This window comes from Miscanthus floridulus, chromosome 5, assembly GCF_019320115.1.
Source record: "Miscanthus floridulus cultivar M001 chromosome 5, ASM1932011v1, whole genome shotgun sequence".
Taxonomy (NCBI): domain Eukaryota; kingdom Viridiplantae; phylum Streptophyta; class Magnoliopsida; order Poales; family Poaceae; genus Miscanthus; species Miscanthus floridulus.
Window position 1 is genome coordinate 92,769,754 of NC_089584.1, and position 20,003 is coordinate 92,789,756.

Below are 20,003 nucleotides of genomic sequence, written 5' to 3' on the forward strand. Positions count from 1 at the left end.
GACTCTAGGTCCACTGGAGAAGCTGCCACATGTTTTCTAAAAAGGCTCTAGGTCCACTGGAGAAGTTGCTCCATGTGAGGAGACGGATATAGAGATTCTATAGCCTAATGAGAATGAGATGCCGTAATATCATTAAAGTTATACAAGCCTAACAGTACTATTTTTGCTTAGTGAAAAGTGAGAATCAGCAAATAGATTAGAAGTAAAATTCCAATCTTATACCAAATTTTGGTACTTTTCAATTAAACTTGTGAATGTCAATAGAACTAACATACCTGGGCAATGAAGCACATCTAAACTAGCTGGCAGATAATAAAAAGGACGAAACACTAATGCACTTTTTATTTGGGACCCTCATTTTTCCTAACAATCCCATCCCAGAAAAATGTTTCATGAGAAAGGGTGGCCGAGCCATGGGACGACCTTAGCAAAAGCTGCAGCGAGACATTCATGCCAATAAGGTGCACAAGTGCGCCCAAGCAGAAAACAAAAACGCAGCTGGACGGGCACGGACTACTTGAGGCGTGCCATTGCAGCAGGTCCTGCATTCCACAGGTACGTCCAAGTTCCCCATAAGCATACCTATCTCACTGCGAACATTACACTATAAAAGAACACCCAGATGTAAACAAAATATGGCAGCTCAAAAAGCTAGGCTGAGGGCACAAGACCCTCAGACAAAAAGTAATTAAAATGGAATAAAAGGAGTTCAATGTGTACTTTCTGGGGAATTAGGTATCCGACTTAAATTTACCCTACTTTCCACCAACAAAGCTTCAGAATCCCCATCAGTTGCAGCAACATCAAGTTTGGTGCCAAGGATAGAACTCACCCTACCGACCCCAGGACTATCACCGTTAACCTTATCAACCTCAACCTCCATACCTGTCTCAGTATCTTGCATGATGGAGGGCTTCTCTTGACTATCAGCAGGGCTAGCAACAGGAGCAGCTTCCTTGCCTACTCGAGGTTCTGCCATAGCAGGGGGTATAATTTCCATGTCATCACCTGATTCTCCAACAGCAGAAGGTGCAACATCCTCCAAGCCATCAGCAGGTGTAACTTCCAGTATGCCAACAGCATGTTCAAGGGTTGCTTGTAGTGCACCATCCTCAATTGCTGGAGGCAACACATCCTCCATGTCCTTGTTAGGCTGTGTGATTGCTGTTGTTGCCACCACCACCTCAGGTTGGGGAAGGAGAATTTCTGGAGGTGCATCCAGACCCCCAGATCCTATAGTTGCTGGAATGGTTCCCCCAATGCCATCACCAAGTTCCTGTTTTGACAGTGATCCTTCCCCCATGACATCAGTGTGACGTTGCAGAGCAGGATTGCTCACCACTGGTTCAAGCATTTCCATGTCATGGTCATCTTCTCTTACATCCATGTTCTCTTCCATTTTTACTAATGCAGATGCAGTAATTAAACCCTTTTGAGTCTGGTTCTTATGAAGGGCCAAAGCTCTCTGTCATTGTCGAAAAGGAGAAAGTTAACATTCCCGTATCAATCAATAAACTGATAGCTAATTTGTGTAATAGAGCTATACAGATATCCAATAGTGAACAATAAACAGATGTTTTTACTTTCAAATAGAAGTTCTAGAGAAGATTGGTAGAGAAAAAAGAGCTTGCCTGAAAGATTGTACTGTCACCCTTGAGGTAACGTGAAGTGAGAGGGTTGAAGCTTCCATATTTTGTAGACATTTTTTCAATATTTCCATTATCCTGCTTTAGAAACATAGTAGCAACCATAATAAGAATATAAAAGTCAGGAAACAGAAACCTAAATAAATTTTAACGAATGCAAATACCTGAAGTTCATTCCTAACCAAACGAGAGGCTTTTGTTACGCCCAAGTCTCCCAGCAAGGATATGCACCTTTTGTATAACTCTGACTCAACAAGATCATGTGAGACACTGATCCTGGATAGATAGTTTTTAGAAAAGACTGCACCATTCTTTAACTGCATAGAAGTCACAAGTTGTGCTCCTTGAGGAGCTTCCAATCTTTTTGACCTTTTAGAATCATCATCCTTTGCTTCAATTGTTTCAGCAGTCAAGTGTGGAATTTCCTTCTGCTCGGCCTGAGGTTGAAGATTGTGTTGTCCACCAGAATCAGAAACAGCAGTTATTGCAGAGTCAGGCTCAGCTACCAGAAGTTCAGCATCCGGCACATCACTTGGTCCCTTGGATACATCACCAGTCAGCTCCCAACCCCTGCTGCCAGCATGAGGTCTATTCTGATCCCACCCTTGCCTACCATACATATAGGGTTCACCAGGAAACACACCACTGCCTCCATTCCAAACTTGCATATGAGGTGGGCATGATTCATCCAGATGATTAGGCCACCCAAATGGGCGCATGTGGGTCGAAAACCTATCAACAGCATCATGCATGGGATATGAAACTCCAGGTTGGTTTAACTTCATTTGAGGTCTAAGGTTAAACATAGGTGGGCCTGGAAACTGATGGACAGGCGGATGAAAACCAGGAGCACCACCATGTTGGATGGGGACAAAACCATTAGAAACTGGAGAAGGCCAGTTTGGTGGATTGTTCCAGGCATGCCCATGTCCACGGACAGAATTCATGTCATTCCTCTTTTGATGACCATGGAACCTCCTATCTCCATTTTGAGGCCTACGGTCATCATCATGCAGACCCAGGAAGGAAGAATCACTGTTCCTTGCAGAAGGTGGCAGAGGATGATTTGGTGAACTGCCCGAAAAATGACCACCTCTACTTATGGATGAATTTGACGGTGTTGGCTCTCTGAACAGAACTTTAGCTGGTGTTCGATCTTGATGATGTGATCGTTCTTGGGCTAGGTCACTATCTCTATCTCTGTATTTCGTAAGGCTGTTTCTTTCTCCTTTACTATCTAGACTACGCCCACCACTAAGCCTACCTGAAAACCTCTGGTCACCTGAGGATGGAGATTTTTCAGACAGCTGTTTTGGTGAAGTATGCTTATCTTTCCTAGGTGTGCGTTCATAGTGTGATGATGTAGAAATTTCCAATGCTACCTCACGAGGCTGGTGATCATCCTTCTGTTTAAGCCTTTCAGAAGACCAATTTTCTGCATCCCTGTCACGAAGTCTAGAAGCAGGTGTCCTTTCTCTACCAGAAGATGTTCTTGGCCGACTATTTCTCTCATCATATGGCATTTCTCTCTTTCCATGATCTATTGCTTTAGATCCATGCCTGGACATCAATAATTAACCATTTCAGATGTTAGAAGAAACAAAGCATACAAGAGGAATGCAGATAACTTAACCCCAAAATCTGTTAATTGATTACAAGATTGCAATATTTGAAAATCTAAAACCAACATCTAAAGTTGTCAAAAAAAAACAATATCTAAAACAGATACCATGAAGTTCAAGGAATGATCAAGCCTCACTTGGCCAACAACCTCTGTAAACTAAATAAGAGAGGTGCTGGCTAGGAAGATCAACATCCATGGTGACACCCACTGAAACAATATATAGTTTTTCTTTTATGTGGATTATTAAAAAAATCAATTCGCAAGAAGCCAAATAAACTATTTTAGATAGAAAAATATTAACCCTGCACCTCATAAAGGAACTCCCCAGCCATGAACCAACTGATCCATTCTGGAACTTACTAACATGAGACAGTTTTTTAAGGCTAGAAATAAAACCAACCACAAGGAGCCAACCAAACTGTATCTGATAAATAAACTGTGACCTCAAAACGAACTTCCCGACCTACAGATCTATTACAACTAACAATAGATAGTCTCTTCAAATAATTTATCACCCAAAACAACTGTAGTTAGCAAATATAACTGACAAACAATAATTCATGAAAGCTAATTTCAGGGACACCCTCTGAAACTTAATTCATTAGCCCACAATGCTAGCAATTATTTCACCTCAAAAATTATCAGCCAATAGAAAAACAATTGAATCGAAAATGGCAATAGTTCTATCAAGCTTTTTTCTGCCACAAAGATGACCAGCTACCTTATGCATAGAAATACTGCAATAATTTAGCACACAAACTATGCACATAATACATGTCATTAGTAAGGAACAAATACTCATAGTTAACATTAAATAGAAATATATAATAAACAGATTACTGTAATACTAGGACAAGGTACAGCTACAATGCTGCACCATTGTAAGAGATGAGTGCAGTATATGTATAACCATATAGAATAAAAGTTACCGGCTTTGATCCTTGTCGTGATAAGAACTTGGGCTAGGTGAACTTCTTGAGTGGATTTTACTTGGACTAGAACTACGATCTGGTCTTGCTCTCTCAATCAGAGAATCCAGACGCCCACTGCCTGAAGATTTTTCCAAATGCACACGTTGATCACGTGTGCTTGGAGGCTTTAAATCGTATTGGTCATCATTTTCCTCTGGAGGTCGTTTTTTCCCTCTAGTTTCCTTATACCTATTGCCATAATCCTCATAATGATCAACATCTTGAACTGCATCCTTTCTGTAATGGCTCTCTGAGCTTCTGTGCCCATCTTTAGCACTCTTATAATCAGCTCTATCACTTTCATGACCACGGGCCACTCGCTCATCAGAAAACTTGTCGTCATGTTGCCTTTTATCCCTTCCGTAATCATCCTTGTACTTTTCCTTATACTTGTCATCATCAAACCTTTGTTCCTTAGAACTCCTAGATTTAGCATGTTCATATCTGGAGAAGGTCTTTCTGTCATCGCTGTCTCTATTGTCAGCGGGCCACTTATCTGTATCTTCAGAATCATCTTTTCTTCGGTTGTGTTTGTCAGCTTGCATATCAGGATTATTGTACTTCTCTTTTGCTGAAATTTCTGTCTCCAAAAGAAGTAGTTTAGAAGGCAATGCTTAGCAAAAGAAAAGAAAACAAACGAAAAAAACATATATAAGGAAACTCAAACAAGTAGAATTCAGGTAAAACAAGTACATAGGTAAACACCATTCAACATAGAGCAAAAAAGCAATAGATCAGAAGTACAATAAATACAGTTTCATATAACTTTACAACAAGATATCAAGCTGTAAGCTATATATAATAAGCAGAACAGGGTTTAATGTAGCAAAGGGAAACATGGATATTAAATCGTTCAGTGTGGTAGAAAACAATACAAATGTAGGAACACTATGAACTCCACAGGTTACAACCATTTTCGCCAAGTTTATTAATATATGCTAGCACTATTTAAAATAACGATAGCATCATGCAAAACTCTAAATGAAATCAAACAACAACAAAGCCTGTCAGTCCCAAACAAGTTGGGGTAGGCTCTAAATGAAATCAGGATAAGAAAAATGTAACACGTTGCGTAGGAACATGGCATATAATCATACATAGAGCAGGAATGCTATTGGTATTGGGGAGAACAAGTAGAAAATTGGCTACTTACCATTGGCATCTGCATCTCTCCTATATGAGTAGGCCTCCTCTTCCGTCCTACTCGTCTTCGAGCCACTCTTTCTGCCACCGCCATCCTCATACCTCTCATGCTTGGAATCATAATCTTTCTTGTCCCTCTCCCGCTCCTTCTGCCTCTCGCGCTCCCTCTCCCGTTCCCTGTCCCGCTCTCGATCCCTGTCTTTCTCCCGCTCTCGTTCCCGTTCTCTCTCCCTCTCCTTCTCCCGTTCTCTTTCCTTGTCACGCTCTCTATCTCTCTCCTTCTGCCGCTCCCATTCTTTCTCTCTTTCCCTTTCTTTCTCCCTCTCCCTATCTCTGTCATCCTTATAATGCCCAGTACTCTCCTTCCTCCCCAATTCCTTCTCTTTCTCTGACCTCCGCTTCCCAGAGTCACTCTTGGACGCAACCTCCTCAGCCCTGTCATCCACAACCACCGCCCGCCTGCTTGACCTCTTGGACTCATCCCCTGATCCCCTAGACTTGTCGGCCAGTTTCTCCACTTCAGCATGCCCAAAGGTCTCACTCTTGGACCTCTTGTCGACCAGGTGATCGTCGCAGACGCCACTGTTCCACCGGTCGCTGACCACATCCACCACGGCCTCCTCAACCCTCTCCTTCCTCTTCTTCCCGTGCTCCGCGTACCCGTTCCCCGATCTCACGGCCTCCTTCCCCGAGGACGAGCGGCGCCTCTCGGGCTCGGGATCTCTGGAAACCCTAGCCGCCGCCGAGGCCTCCTCCCGCGCGCCGGCGACCGGAGCCGACTCCTCGCCCTCTGACTCCGACCGGTCCGCGGACCCTCCCCGCATGTGGGACCGGTGCGACCTGTGACGCGAGCTCCGAGGCATGGCGGGCCAACCCTAGCGGGAACACCACCAACCCAGATGCGGAAGCTGGCGACGCGGGGCCCTGAAGCCCTAGGGGGCGCGCGGGATCTAGACAGCCGTGGCGGCGGGGAGAGGGGAGCGCGAGCTCGCTTGGGTGCGGCGGCTAGGGTTTTGGTGGGGTGAGGGAACGGAGGGGAGGGGGGAGGGATGAGGCGGCGGCGGCCGGGGATGGGAGACGACGAGTTCGTGGGTGGAGAAAATGGGGAAGGAAAAATGTTGGTTGTTTTTTTTTTCGGCTTCGGATTTGGGGGGAGGCCGGGAGGGGTTTGGTTGGGACTTGGCCCTCTGGCCTGGTGGTGGTTTGCTTCGGTGCGGTGCGGCCGAAGGGGCGCGCGGCGGGATTGGACACGATAGAAGGGGGTCGAGGCGCGTCGCGCGGGGGTCTCTTGGGCCGTGTTTGGTCTTCTCGTTTCTTCGCAACTGCTGCTGGGCTCCACGGTTCCGATTTTACTGTCACAAACTCCTTTGGAATAGGAACGGAGTTCATCTCTCCTCCAAATTCACAAACATTACTCCACGTGTCAAAATCAAATATGTAACGGAGGATGAGAATGAGGGGCATGATCCTATTAAACACTGAGTCCTTGTGCCAATCTTCAAAATCCATTTTTTGCTTGATGCCGGCATATGTTTTACAAATTTTCATCTTGTTTGGTTCTTTCATTCAAGAGGTTGAAGCATGTTGAGAACATGTTTGTATTGAAGCAATGCTAAGATCCATCTTAAATGACGAAGATTGTTACACTTCTAATGGTAGATGTATTAGTTGCAATGAAGATTACACTTAAATAATCTAATAATGAATAATAAGCTTCATGTCTAATGATGAAGATAGGCTTCAACTACTAAGGGTAATGGTATGTGTTACTATTTATTACTTTACATTTACATGAAGTACTTGTCATAGCCTAGCATTGTCATTTATATGTGCACGAGCAGTACTTAAAATTGCATTGTTTTTCAATTACCAAAAGTGGTTTATGGCATCTAAACTAAATTTTGTCATGAGAAATTAGTATCAACATATAATCCCACCATTCACAGGTAAATTACATATACTCCCTCCATTCACAAAATATCTTTTGCGGTTCTGTTTTGTCCACAAATCCATGCATTTAATTAAGACCCGATTTGGCAAACTTCATCGGCTCCTAGTTCATTTTTAGAACCAATAGAGAGAGAAAAATAGCTTCTTGCTCTAGTGCATAATAAGTCAGATGTTTACAACTGCCTTTATGCAAATAAACACAAACCTCCCTTGGCTCCTCTTGAAGGTTTGCATCATTGGTGTGGCTTGCTGAGTAGTACTCAAGCCTTGCTATTGTTCCCCTTTTTAGAAGTTTTGTGCTTCTGAGCTGAAGACGGAGTTAGAAGCCCGAGGATTACCTCCGAGGTTCAGTTGCTTGCGGCAACCTACGTCCTCATTGTAGCGAGTCCCTAAATCATGATTCACGCGCTAACTAGCATGACAAGTTGGATCCACAACTTGGGTACCGCAAGAATCAATCTAGTGATGCACTCCAACTAGCCTCGAGCATTTCACTAGAGTTACTCTTCACGATCTCCTGCGAAGATGAGCACAAGAGCCCCTTACAATAGCTTGATTGGAGCCGGCAACAATCACCAATAGAAGCTCAATGATCCCTCCAACTCCAAACCAGCTAGGTGACGATAATCATCAAGAGTAACAAGCGGTCCACCAGACGACACACCCAACTAGTGCCACAAGATGCAAAAATAACAATGCAAATGCACTAGAGGCTCTCCAATCTCACTAACATTTGAAATCAATGGATGCAAGTGAGTGGAGTGTATATATTGTAGGATCACTGGAACGCCTAGAGGGGGTGAATAGGCCTGTAAAAATTTAACTCAAAGCGAAGTCAAATTCACCCATCGCACTACTGCTCTGTGAGCGCGGCACTACCACACCTGCAGGAGATATTAGTTCACAGTTCAAAATCTACCCAACGAAATTTAGATTGGGTAAATTTCTTAACTTCCTACAGAGTAGTAGATCACAGATCTACAGTTGAAAGTGGTGGGAACACCTCACATAAGTAGATTAGCCTTAAACTCTAGAGATCACCTCAACAACAACAAGAACACAAGTGTAGCAACACAAGCACAAGATGACACAAGGATTTATCCCATGGTTCAGCTCGTCACCAAGGCTTGCCTATGTCCACGTTGTTGAGGTATACCACTAAGGCTTAGGGATTTACAACCCTACCTCGTTCTCAAGTCAAGAGAGTGAACTCTTGAGATGAGGGGTGATTTTAATCGCTACAAGAGGTGATTACAAACCTCCCGGTGCTGCCACAAACTTGGCAAGCTCATCGGGCGACGCTCTAGCCGGCTAGGAGCCAAGCTCCAAGAGTAACAAACATAACCGCTGGCTAAGACGTGAACCAAGTGCTTTTTAGAGTTTAGGAATCAATGGAGCTACTCTCTATTCGAGTTTTGGACCCTTTTCCCTCAAGGATTGATGGAGAAAATCAATGGATTTGCTTGAGGCCTTGAGGTCAACAATGGAGTGAGTGAGAGAGAGAGCTCCTGCTCTGTTTTGGCATGCTGAAGTGAGGAAAAAGAGAGCCGGTTGGTTACCGTTAGAAAGGAAGAGGAAAGGTATATATACCCCACAACCCCCAATGGTCATTTTAAATCGCAGATAGCCGTTGGAGAGAAAAGGGAAAGGTATATATACCCTCAGCCCTCAACGGACACTGCACCCAAGAGGTCAGGCGAGATGATGATGCGACCAAAGGGTTTGGCGAGCCGGAGCCCGCGACCTTGGGGTCGGACGAGACGGAGCCTGTGACCAAAGTGTAACAGAACCGACCAAATCATAAGAACGTAAGTACAAAAACAATCACCGAAGCGATCAAATTCCTGTACTTAAGCTCCCATAATCCCGGTAGTCCGGAAATCACGAAGGATTTCAACCAACTCTCGACATACAAACCAAGATCGTAGTGATTCAACACAACACATCATTCGTTACAACATTTTACAAGTAGCATTCGAATTACATCCATCAGAGTTCAAATAGCATATTACAAACCAAGTTTGAGTGTGCGAAAGCAACATAGTTTAGTACAAAACATCATAGTTTTCAAATACATTGCCAAGTCTAAGTCATGTCCCACAAAAGCATTATCAGGTACGAGAACTAGTAGAAACCGTGTCCAACGGTCTAGTCTTCATCCCCAGCTGGGAGAAGGCAGTACTTGCAGCAACCAAAGTAGAACTGGTCATCTGCAACAGGTGGGAGATAAACCCTGAGTACAAGAAGGTACTCAGCTAGACTTACCCGACAAAACCAAAAATAAAAGACACCAAGGATCATGCAAGGCTTTTCAGGTGGGCTAGCTTGACACAGTTGCATAAAAGAGTTTATGATTATAGTAACCAATTTAAACTTAGCATCAAGCTTATCATTATTTACCTGTCCACTAGATTAGCACCTGTACTAGAGCACTCACTTATTAGGAGCAAACAATATTAACCATAGCAGGTATAATAAGGTTGTCATCATCATATCATCATTTCCGAACCATTATGTTATTTAGTGTATCTACTTTGGAGATAAGCCCGTCAAGTTCTCACTAACCGGGAGAGACGGCGACTCGAATCGAATTACAACTCAGCTGAGGGGGTATTCCTAACTCTCACCCTGGCATACTTAGCAAGGGTAGCCGTGGGTTACCTTTGGGACAACTCAGGAACCAAATTCGCAGGTTCGATCAGCGCCAGCGCTCTCACGGATTACCCTTCTGCCAGGACGATCAGGACTTTTAAATCACCTGCCCTTGGACTCACGCCTATGGCTCCCTTCCGAGGCGTACTTTATACGTATCGACTCCCGGCCTGAGTTGAGCTACTCAGCTTCGTGGTCGGTCTCCAGACCCGGCCAACTAAGAGAGAGGCATGCGTTCAACATAAACAAGAAAGGCTCCAAGATTTAGTCCTTAATCGACACAGATGGAGTCACTGCAAACCGGCAAGCCTCCACCCGGTCTCCATTTCAAATTAAGACTGGTTCTTTTCTACGATAGCAAATATAGCCAACCGTGCCATATGTATCTTCCTATATCTCACAGGTGACAGGAAATCACCTGACTTCTACCACGTTTAAGCAGGGCTAAGCACTGCATGAGCCTGAACTACATAGGATTCAGGGTAACAATATCTGGACAAGGATTGGACAACAAATGCAGCAAGTGTTTGCATCCAACACCTAAACTTAATGCAACAATATATATATGTAACAATAATACTGTAACTGCATTTCAGAAATTAGGAGGCTTAATATGCTCCGAGGCTTGCCTTTCACAAAGTTGCAAGGACGGTGATCCGGGCACTCAACGACGACCTCGTCTGGCACTTCTCCTGAAGGCTGCACCTCCTGAACCTCCGGTGTCGGCTGCTGCTGCTCGCTCGGTTCCTCGAATTCCAGCAGTGTTACTCCCTCCGGTACACCTATTGCATGCCGATGCACAAAATAAATATCATGAATGCATTAGGAATGACATGATGCTCATGATGAATGAATCACAGTAAATGTTTAACGAAAACATCACTGGACACCCGTTTACCGAGTAAAATAGCTCTATTCAAATCACTTTAAGCATGTATCTAACTTAACTGAAAGAACAAGATCAACTTACCTAACTTGAATAACCTAAGATAAAGATGCTCATCTTTAGTTAAAGGCCTAACACCTAGGAACATTACCACAAGCTTAGGAATAGTAAAGGCATACATAAATCAAAGTTAAGGTTTTACATGTAAACGAGTAGTTCCTTAATTCAATCACGACAAGAGTTCTACAATTCCAAATGACTTGCATGAGGACATTCTGGAAAGCTTATGAAATTCTCTACAAAACAATTGTAAACATCACAGCATGATTCTTATGTTAACCAAATCGGATTTCAGTAAATCTAGAATCTGTCCAGAAATGCCAGGGCTACTAACTTAATTATTTAATGATGATGCAAAAGCCTAATCTGACCAAACCAAGTTTACCAACTTGTTGCACATACCAGAGGAACACTAGAAAGTATAGTGCCAACTTCTAAATAAATTATTTAATATCCTTTTTAAATTTATTTAGTTAATTAGGTGATTAAAGCAATATATAGTCAAACTATTCATAAAAATCTACAAAAATTACAGTAGCTATCTCATGCTTCACATAGACTACCATAAAAATTTCGAAGCCATTGGGCAACCAGAACTTGCTGTACCCAAAATAATAGGTGGCATGTCTATTTTTAGCATAATTAGGAAACCCTATTAAAAAGTGTCAAGCAATAGATTTCTTATTTTTCTTAGTATCATTCTAGCATAAGAATAGCACCCACCAATTTTTACCTTCACTGGATCTATAGAAAAATTATGAAAATTCACACAAGATCCATCCATGCAAACAAGATAATTTTCTATCTCCTACATATAGTGTCCAAAATTTATAAAAATTTAACTACAAGCTATTCATGATATGAGCAGTACACCATAAAAATTTCATGCCATTTGGAGCTACCTAGAAAAAAGATATAATTACCCCTATTTCTTGCATGATTAAAAGAGATAAATAGAAACTCCTATTTTCATAACAGAACAAGGCATGGATTATATTTTTAATAAAAACTAGACATTATCATGAACTCAACAAAATTAGAACCAAATCTTTTGGATCTATCAACTAGGAGATACATATTTTTGAATATCTATACAAATCTGTGAAAAGAATAAAACAAAAACACATTTGAAAACCTATCAACTACTGGTGGGCCGGCCCAAAGAAACGGTGGCCCGCGAAGCAGGCGTAGGCGCGGCCCAGAACGGCGCAGCCCAGCCAGGCTCCCACCTTAGCCGCGGCGACTGATGCGCGGGACCCACGCAACAGAGAAACAGACAGGGGAGGAGAAGGAGACGACGGCGTAGCTCGTCGCCGGTGGCTCCTCCGGCGAGGTCAGCGGTGCTACGACGTTCGCCATGCCCGTGCACACCTAGCGGTGTCCTCAATCGCTGCTATTGCCATGGCTATCGAGGTTGGCAACGAGCACGGCGGCGTGCGGCCACGGTAGGGCCGGCTCCGGCGAGACTACGGCGCTACGACTCGAATGTGTGACCCTACGAGCATCAGTGGACTGCACTGAACCTAGCGTAAGGTAGAGGAGGGATGGCAAGGGCGCAAGGACAGCTGGCCACGTGGAGCGCCAACTCCGGCGAGGTTAGCCATGGCGGCGGTGGAAGAAAACGACGCATTCGTCCTTACCAAGACTCGATTGACCCGATTGCACGGTGGAGGTGGTAGAGGGGATCACGGCAAGGCTTAGGGTGAACAGGGCAACGCGTTTTTGCTATGAGGCATGAGCTAGGCGATGGCGATGCCCAGTCGGCAATGGCGGAGCTGCTGCTCTATTGCTGCAGAGCTACGGCGAGCGGAGGAAATGGAAATGGGACTGGTGAGCTGGTTGATAGGCGCGTTGGGCGAGCTCAAGTCGTGGCCGGCCATGCCAGGGCATCCGCGGCCCGTGGCAGCATGAGCAGGCGACCGGCGACGCGCGACGCACACGTGTGGGAAGTTTTCTGAAATGGCCAGCACTGTAGCTGGTCTGAAACGCGATTCAGTCATCCATTGACCCGACTGACAGAGCAAGTTTGATGGTGATTAGCTCCTATTCTATGACGATCTAGGTTATGCCATAGTTAACAAAGTTGATCATCTATATGTGAACTACAACTCTTATTATTGGAGCTTAGGCTGGTTTGGCTTTGTTAGGGAGATACAAGGTGAAAAAGTTGGGTACACGAAACTGAATCCAGTTATAACACTTAGAAAATTTTCAAGTGTTTGAATCAGCCTTCAATTTTGACTTGTGGGCCATGTTTGAGCTTGTTCTAGCCATTTTCATGAGATGATCATAAAACAACTTTTGTTCCTTGATAAATTAGCTACAACTTTGGTAAAGAGTGCATAGCCATGCAAAGTCTCTAAGTTGGTCTTTTGAGCCAGTCAAACAGTGGCACTCAAGGGGTCAATTCAAGTCAAACCTCTCCTAAAGGGCAAATTTGTCATTTTGATCTACATGAACAATGTCCAAACAATTACCCTAAGTGTAGTTAAGGTGTATTAGACCATGATCAACCACTTTACACAATTGTTATACCAATTCAAATGATCACATGTGATGAAACAACAAAACAAACATTTCACCCAATTGTTGCAATGCAATGTTTCACCTGTTTCATGACTTTGTTGTTATTTTATACTTGTCACATTACTACCATGTTGCCATGTTTCAAGGTATGAGAAATCCATGTTGCATTCGCATGTTGCACTCCCACCATTCATAAGCAATAAAGTATGAAACAAACAGAATATGCAAATGTTGCATATGTATGTTTCAATGATAATGGTATGATGACACAGATGATGCATATGTTTATGAAATGACATGCAATTTAGTGGAAGCCAAACACCTAGGGTGTTACAGCCTTCCCCCCTTAGAAAAATCTCGTCCCAAGATTTGGAACGCGTACCATTTAGTATAGAAAGTTGGATGATTTTCCTTTAAATAATCTTCCCGCTCCCAGGTTGCATCCTGTTCGCTATGATTACTCCAAACTACCTTGTATAACTTAACTACTCACGTACGAGTCACTCTCTCTTGAGTATCTAGAACTTGCATGGGCTTTTCCTCATAAGAAAGATCAGATTTCAAGTTGACTTTCCTTATTGCTATTCTTTCCTCGAGAATACAAAGACACTTCTTCAGCTGGGACACATGGAATACCGGGAATATAGCTCCCATCTCACGTGGTAGATCGAGCTTATATGCTACTCTTCCACTTTTCTCGATAATACGGTAAGGTCCAACATATTGAGGCTCAAGCTTCCTTTTAATTCCAAAATGTTTTACTCCTTTCATAGGGGATACCTTTAGATAAACGTGATCACCTACTTCAAACTCAATAGGTTTTCTTCTCTTGTCAGCATAGCTCTTTTGTCTAGCCTGAGCGGCAGTCATATTCTTCTGTATAGTTCAAACTTGCTCTTCGGCTTCTTTTACAAAATCAATACCATAGAATCTTCTTTCTCCAGGTTCCACCCAGTTCAAAGGAGTTCTACACTTGTGGCCATAAAGAGCTTCAAAAGGAGCCATTTTGATACTCTCTTGATAACTGTTGTTATAAGAGAATTCAGCGAGAGGTAACCAGTCCTCCCAAGAGCCTTTGCAAGAGATAAGACAAGCTCTAAGCATGTCTTCAAGAATTTGATTAACATGCTCAGTCTATCCCGATGTTTGTGGATGATAGGCAGAACTGCGGATTAGATGAGTGCCAAGATTCTGATGTAAGCACTCCCAAAAGCGAGCCGTGAATTGCGGTCCTCTATCAGAAACAATGGATTTGGGTACACCATGGAGACGTACCACTTGTTGAAAATAAATCTCAGCATAATTGTGAGGGTGATAGGTAGACTTGACCAGAATAAAGTGAGCGGATTTAGTTAGACGATCTACGATAACCCAGATGGAATCACAACCCTTTTTGGTAGTGGGTAATCCAATAATAAAATCCATGCTAATTTCTTCCCACTTCCAGCCAAGAATAGAGAGTGGCTGCAATAATCCGGGCCTCATGTGAATAGCCTTGACTCTGCAACAGTTATCACACTTTGCCACATAAGCTACGATTTCTTTCTTCATCTTGGTCCACCAATAATACAGCTTGAGATCTTGATACATTTTACTGCTACCAGGATGGATGGACAATTTAGAAGAATGGACTTCAGCCATAATTTGATTTCTAAGTTCTTTGTCTTTGGGTACCACAAGCCTATCATTAAACCAGATAATTCCTTTGTCATTGACCCTAAAGTGCTTAGTCTCTTTCTCTTTCATCTTCCGCTTGATGTGAAACACACCCACATCAGTCTTCTAGAGTTTGATAATTCGACTTCTAAGAGAGCAATCCACAATGATATTGTGGAGCACTACAAGATGAAGGAGGTGTGCTAGATGAAAGTCTTCACTAACTAAGGAATTGCAATGGGCCTTTCTGCTTAAGGCATCAGCAACCACATTTGCCTTACCAGGATGGTAGTGAACTTGAAGGTTGTAGTCTTTGATTAATTCTAACCATCGTCGTTGACGCATGTTCAACTCGGGTTGAGTAAAGATATACTTGAGGCTTTTATGGTCAGTATAGATGTTGCACACATTACCCAGCAAGTAATGTCTCCAAATCTTCAGGGCATGAACAACTGCGGCTAGTTCTAAGTCATGGGTAGGATAGTTCACTTCATGTTTTCGAAGCTGGCGTGAAGCATAAGCAATGACCTGGCCCTCCTGCATAAGAACACACCCCAAACCGGTGCCACATGCATCACAGTAGACATCAAAAGGCTTCTCGATGTCAGGTTGTGCCAATACAGGAGCAAAGGTTAGTAAGGTCCGCAAAGTGTGGAAAGCCTCTTCACACTTCGGAGTCCACACAAACTTCTCATCCTTTTGAAGTAGTCGAGTCATGGGCTTGGTGATTTTTGAGAAATCCAGGATAAAGCGACGGTAATAGCCAGCCAATCATAGGAAACTTCAGACTTCTATGACCGTAGTAGGTGCCTTCCACTCAAGGACTTCTTGCACCTTAGTAGGGTCAACCAAAATTCCATCTCTAGATAACACATGACCCAGAAAAGGTATCTTGTTCAACCAGAATTCGCACTTGCTGAACTTAGCATAAAGCTGGTTGTCATGTAACCGAGTTAAAACAATTCTCAGATGTTCAGCATGCTCTTCTTCATTCTAAGAATATATAAGGATATCATCAATGAACATGACGACAAACTTGTCTAATTTCGGCATGAATACAGAATTCATCAGGTACATAAAGTGTGCTAGAGCATTTGTCAACCCAAAGGACATGACGAGGTATTCGAACAAGCCATAACGAGTAGAGAAAGCTGTCTTTGGTATATCTTCAGGATGAATTTTGATCTGATGGTAGCCAGACCTCAAATCAATCTTGGAGAATACCTTAGCTTTGGAGAGCTGATCAAACAGAATATCGATGTGAGGAAGAGGGTATTTGTTCTTGATAGTAACAGCATTAAGGGGGCGATAATCCACGCACATACGCAGAGACTTGTCCTTCTTCTTCACAAATATAGCCGGACAACCCCAAGGAGAAGAACTAGGCCGAATCAAACCTTTCTTCAATAGCTCATTCAACTGACTCTTTAGCTCAGCCAACTCATTGGGCGGCATTCTATAGGGCCTTCGAGAAATAGGAGCCGTACCCGGAATGAGTTCTATCCTGAATTCTACATCACGGTCCGGAGATAATCTAGGCAAGTCATCAGGGAAGACTTCTGGAAACTCACAAACAATCGGTAGATCCTCAATGGCTTTAGCTAGGGTAGCATTGGCTGTATTGTGGATAGAGATATCATGAGGTAACTGTACTAGAAAACCCTTCTTATCCATAGGATCCCTCAACATTACCACACGGGTTGATGTATCGATCAACACTCCATTCCTGCTCATCCACTTCATTCCTAGGATTACATCGATTCCTACCCCCGGTAGAACTACAAGATCTGTAAGGAACTCTCGATCCCCAATCTCAATCTTTACATCTTTAACTACTTGGTTAGTCAGGATATTATTTCCAGCAGCACTAATACAATAACCACCCTTGACAATTGTAATCACATTCATCTTATGCTTAGATGCAAAAGTAGAACTCATAAAGGAATGCGAAGCACCCGAATCAAAGAGCACAACTGCAGGGTGATCATTAACAAGGAACTTACCAGCGGTGACCACTTCACCAGTAGGAATTTCCTCCACAGTCGTGTAGTGAACACACCCCTGATGGACGTTTCCTTGAGCATTCTGCTTGGAAGGATAGGGACACTTATTTGCCCAATGACTCAGCTGGTTACAGCTCTAGCATGACCTATTAGCTAGTGGGGCATTGGAGCTGCCCTGCCCAGAGGTATTCTTTGGCAAGGAAATTGTGTACCCCTTGCGGAAACCAGTTTTAGCTTGATTCTTTTTCTGAGGTGGGCGGTACCGGACATTAGCATTGGGTGGACGGTACTAGGTCTTGGATACCATTGGAGCCTTAGACTGAGAAGCACCAGCCTCAAAGTTTCTTTTACGGTTCTTGGAAGCATCATATATCTTATCATTATTCTCCTAAGTCAGGGTGTCACTGATAAACTCATTGAAGGTGACACACTTGCAGTTGCCCATAGACTTCATCAGTTTTGGGGAAAGTCCCCTCTTGAAACTAGCTATTCTTTTGGCATCAGTATCGATGAACTCGGGAGCATACCTTGCTAGGTTGTTGAATGCCTGGAGGTATTCGTTAAGACTCTTGTTGCCTTGGGTTAGCTTCATAAACTCGGTATGCTTAATGGCCATGAGACCAGGAGGGATAAAGTGTCCCCGGAAAGCTATCTAGAACTGGTCCCAAACTATCTCAACATTTGCAGGGAAGGTGGTCCTGTGATGGGTCCACCAGATGCCTGCAGGGCCTTGGAGCTGGTGTCCTACATACGAAGCTTTCATGCCTTCTGTCAAACGGAGCAATCCAAACCTTTACTCTATCGTGCTCAACCATTCATCAGCTTGTAATGGCTCTTCTGCCTCACGAAAGATAGGAGGCTTTGTATCCATGAAGTCCTTAAAGCTGCTGTACTGGTTCGGCTCAGGTCCCTGGCGGACATGCCGATCCTCACGGTTAGCCATATGGCGCATAGCCTCAGCTAGCATGCGCTGACTTTCCACGACTGTTTGCATTAGCTCAGCTGGTGTGGGTGGTGGAGGAGGTGGTTGTTCCTCATCTCCCATGCTATGACCACAATAAAGGTTATAAGCCATCTACAAAAGGTATAGCCAATGAGCACTGACGATGTGGAAACTTTTGTAGATGAATTGTATAATTATGCCAAACTGATTCCATTGGAGAGAATGCATTTATAATCAACAGAGGCACAATCATTCATCACAATCACACAACTCCTCAAGCGCATCAATTGACACATAAATGCGATGAACTTAACCAATAACGAGATCTATAGACCGCAAAGATGGAATACATCAAAGGCTCACATACGTGGAGCATAATACATTTGATAGGTTACATCCAAGCCATAGTGGTTCCAAACTTACATCAAGGGTAACATAGGGTTCGATATTACATCCCAATGATTAACTTGATACAAAGCTACTCGTTCATGCATGAGGATCAACAAAAGACTAGCTCTAGCGCATTAGCTAAGTAGTAAGCTAAACTATGCATCATCCTCGGAGTCAGTGTCAAAGATCTCCCCTCCATCTTCATCACTAGCAGGCTCTAACTCCTCATCTTCCTCCTCATTAGGTGGAACGTCCTCAGGTCCATTGACCTCAATGCCATCATCACCTTCAGCCATGATGACACCAGAGCCCATCTCATCCTCATCATCAGGTGGTAGGAGAGGGTGAAGTTGATTGTGTAATAGGTGAACCTCCTCATGGAGATGGTCATTGTACTCTTCGGCAACTGCCACTTGCTGCTCTAGCTCCACCTGTCATGCTCTCAACACATTCTCTTCATGCCAGGCTTCATTCCATTGGTTCATCACATGAATCAACATACGTTCACAATTGTGATGAGCAACTGTCAACCTCTGAACCTCTAGGGTCTCTTGATCCCGTTCCTGTGTTACTTGCTCCAAATGGTGCTGAGCTGCATTCCTCTCAGCAGTCACCCGGGCCAGCTCTGTCCTCAGCCTTTCCGCCTCAGTAGGCTCAGGACAGGGCTCACGAGGAGCTAACCGGTGACGAGGCACCCTGCCTCCAGCGGACTTGCGAGCAATAAGTTTTGTGCACGCCATCTGTAGCAAAAAGTTGCAACGTAAGGGGAGAATCATTTAAGGGATACGAAATTTAATTAGTCGGGACAATCATATTTTAAGGGAGGGAGTAATGCAAGAAATGCCATGTATGCTTGAACATGATGCATGCACGATCCGTACGTCCTCACAAACCTAGAAAAATTTAAAGGCTAGTAAAATATACGGTGGCACATATACGTTCTCTTGTATACGGTAGCTAGTCGATCTACAACGATACGTTGTTAATGTACCTGTAGAAAATTTCATTTCAGCCTAGTAATTTCCCAAAATGCATAAAAAAGCAAGCAGTAAACTAAATACTTTCATACATGCATCCCCTGATGCATATACTCTAGTATCACAGCTACCCGTCAGAGATACCCACATTTAAGTACTCTCATAGATACATGATTGAACATGTAAGTATGCGAGCAACCACAACTATTCTCCCCTAGACCGACGGTTGGACGGTCATGCTCTCACAACTCCTACTTACCAGAGCGTAGAGGTATTTTGATCCATACATTACCACCCAAGTGGATGGCATCCATACAATAGCACACCGTATGGACGACAAAACAGATACAAGCAGGAACCCCCAAGTTAGTACTTTAATAAGCCACCTAAGAGTCCTTATTTGGGCATAAGGGATATGACCACTGGCAATACTTAGTATTTAATTTAGGATTTTCACAAATACTTTTGTTTTAAATATACAAAAGCCATGTTTAGTGTTGAATCTTGCTCTGATGCCAGCTGTAACAGAACCGACCAAATCATAAGAACGTAAGTACAAAAACAATCACCGAAGCG

General features: G+C 43.5%; 1 protein-coding gene across 2 annotated transcripts; it reads right to left on the minus strand.

Annotated features, from left to right (window-relative positions):
- Window positions 1–338: 338 nt before the first annotated feature.
- LOC136450238 (uncharacterized) lies at window positions 339–6,519 on the minus strand. Of its 2 annotated transcripts, none has more exons than XM_066450613.1 (5): window positions 5,395–6,519; window positions 4,200–4,821; window positions 1,811–3,206; window positions 1,632–1,727; window positions 339–1,465 (listed from the first exon to the last, which is right to left on the minus strand). In XM_066450613.1, the coding sequence occupies exons 1-5, from the start codon at window positions 6,245–6,247 to the stop codon at window positions 710–712; spliced, it is 3,723 nt and encodes a 1,240-aa protein (XP_066306710.1). In that variant the 5' UTR covers window positions 6,248–6,519; the 3' UTR covers window positions 339–709. The 2 variants fall into 2 exon arrangements, with proteins under 2 accessions (XP_066306710.1, XP_066306711.1); XM_066450614.1 differs by having other exon boundaries at window positions 1,632–1,724; window positions 5,395–6,518.
- Window positions 6,520–20,003: the final 13,484 nt, after the last annotated feature.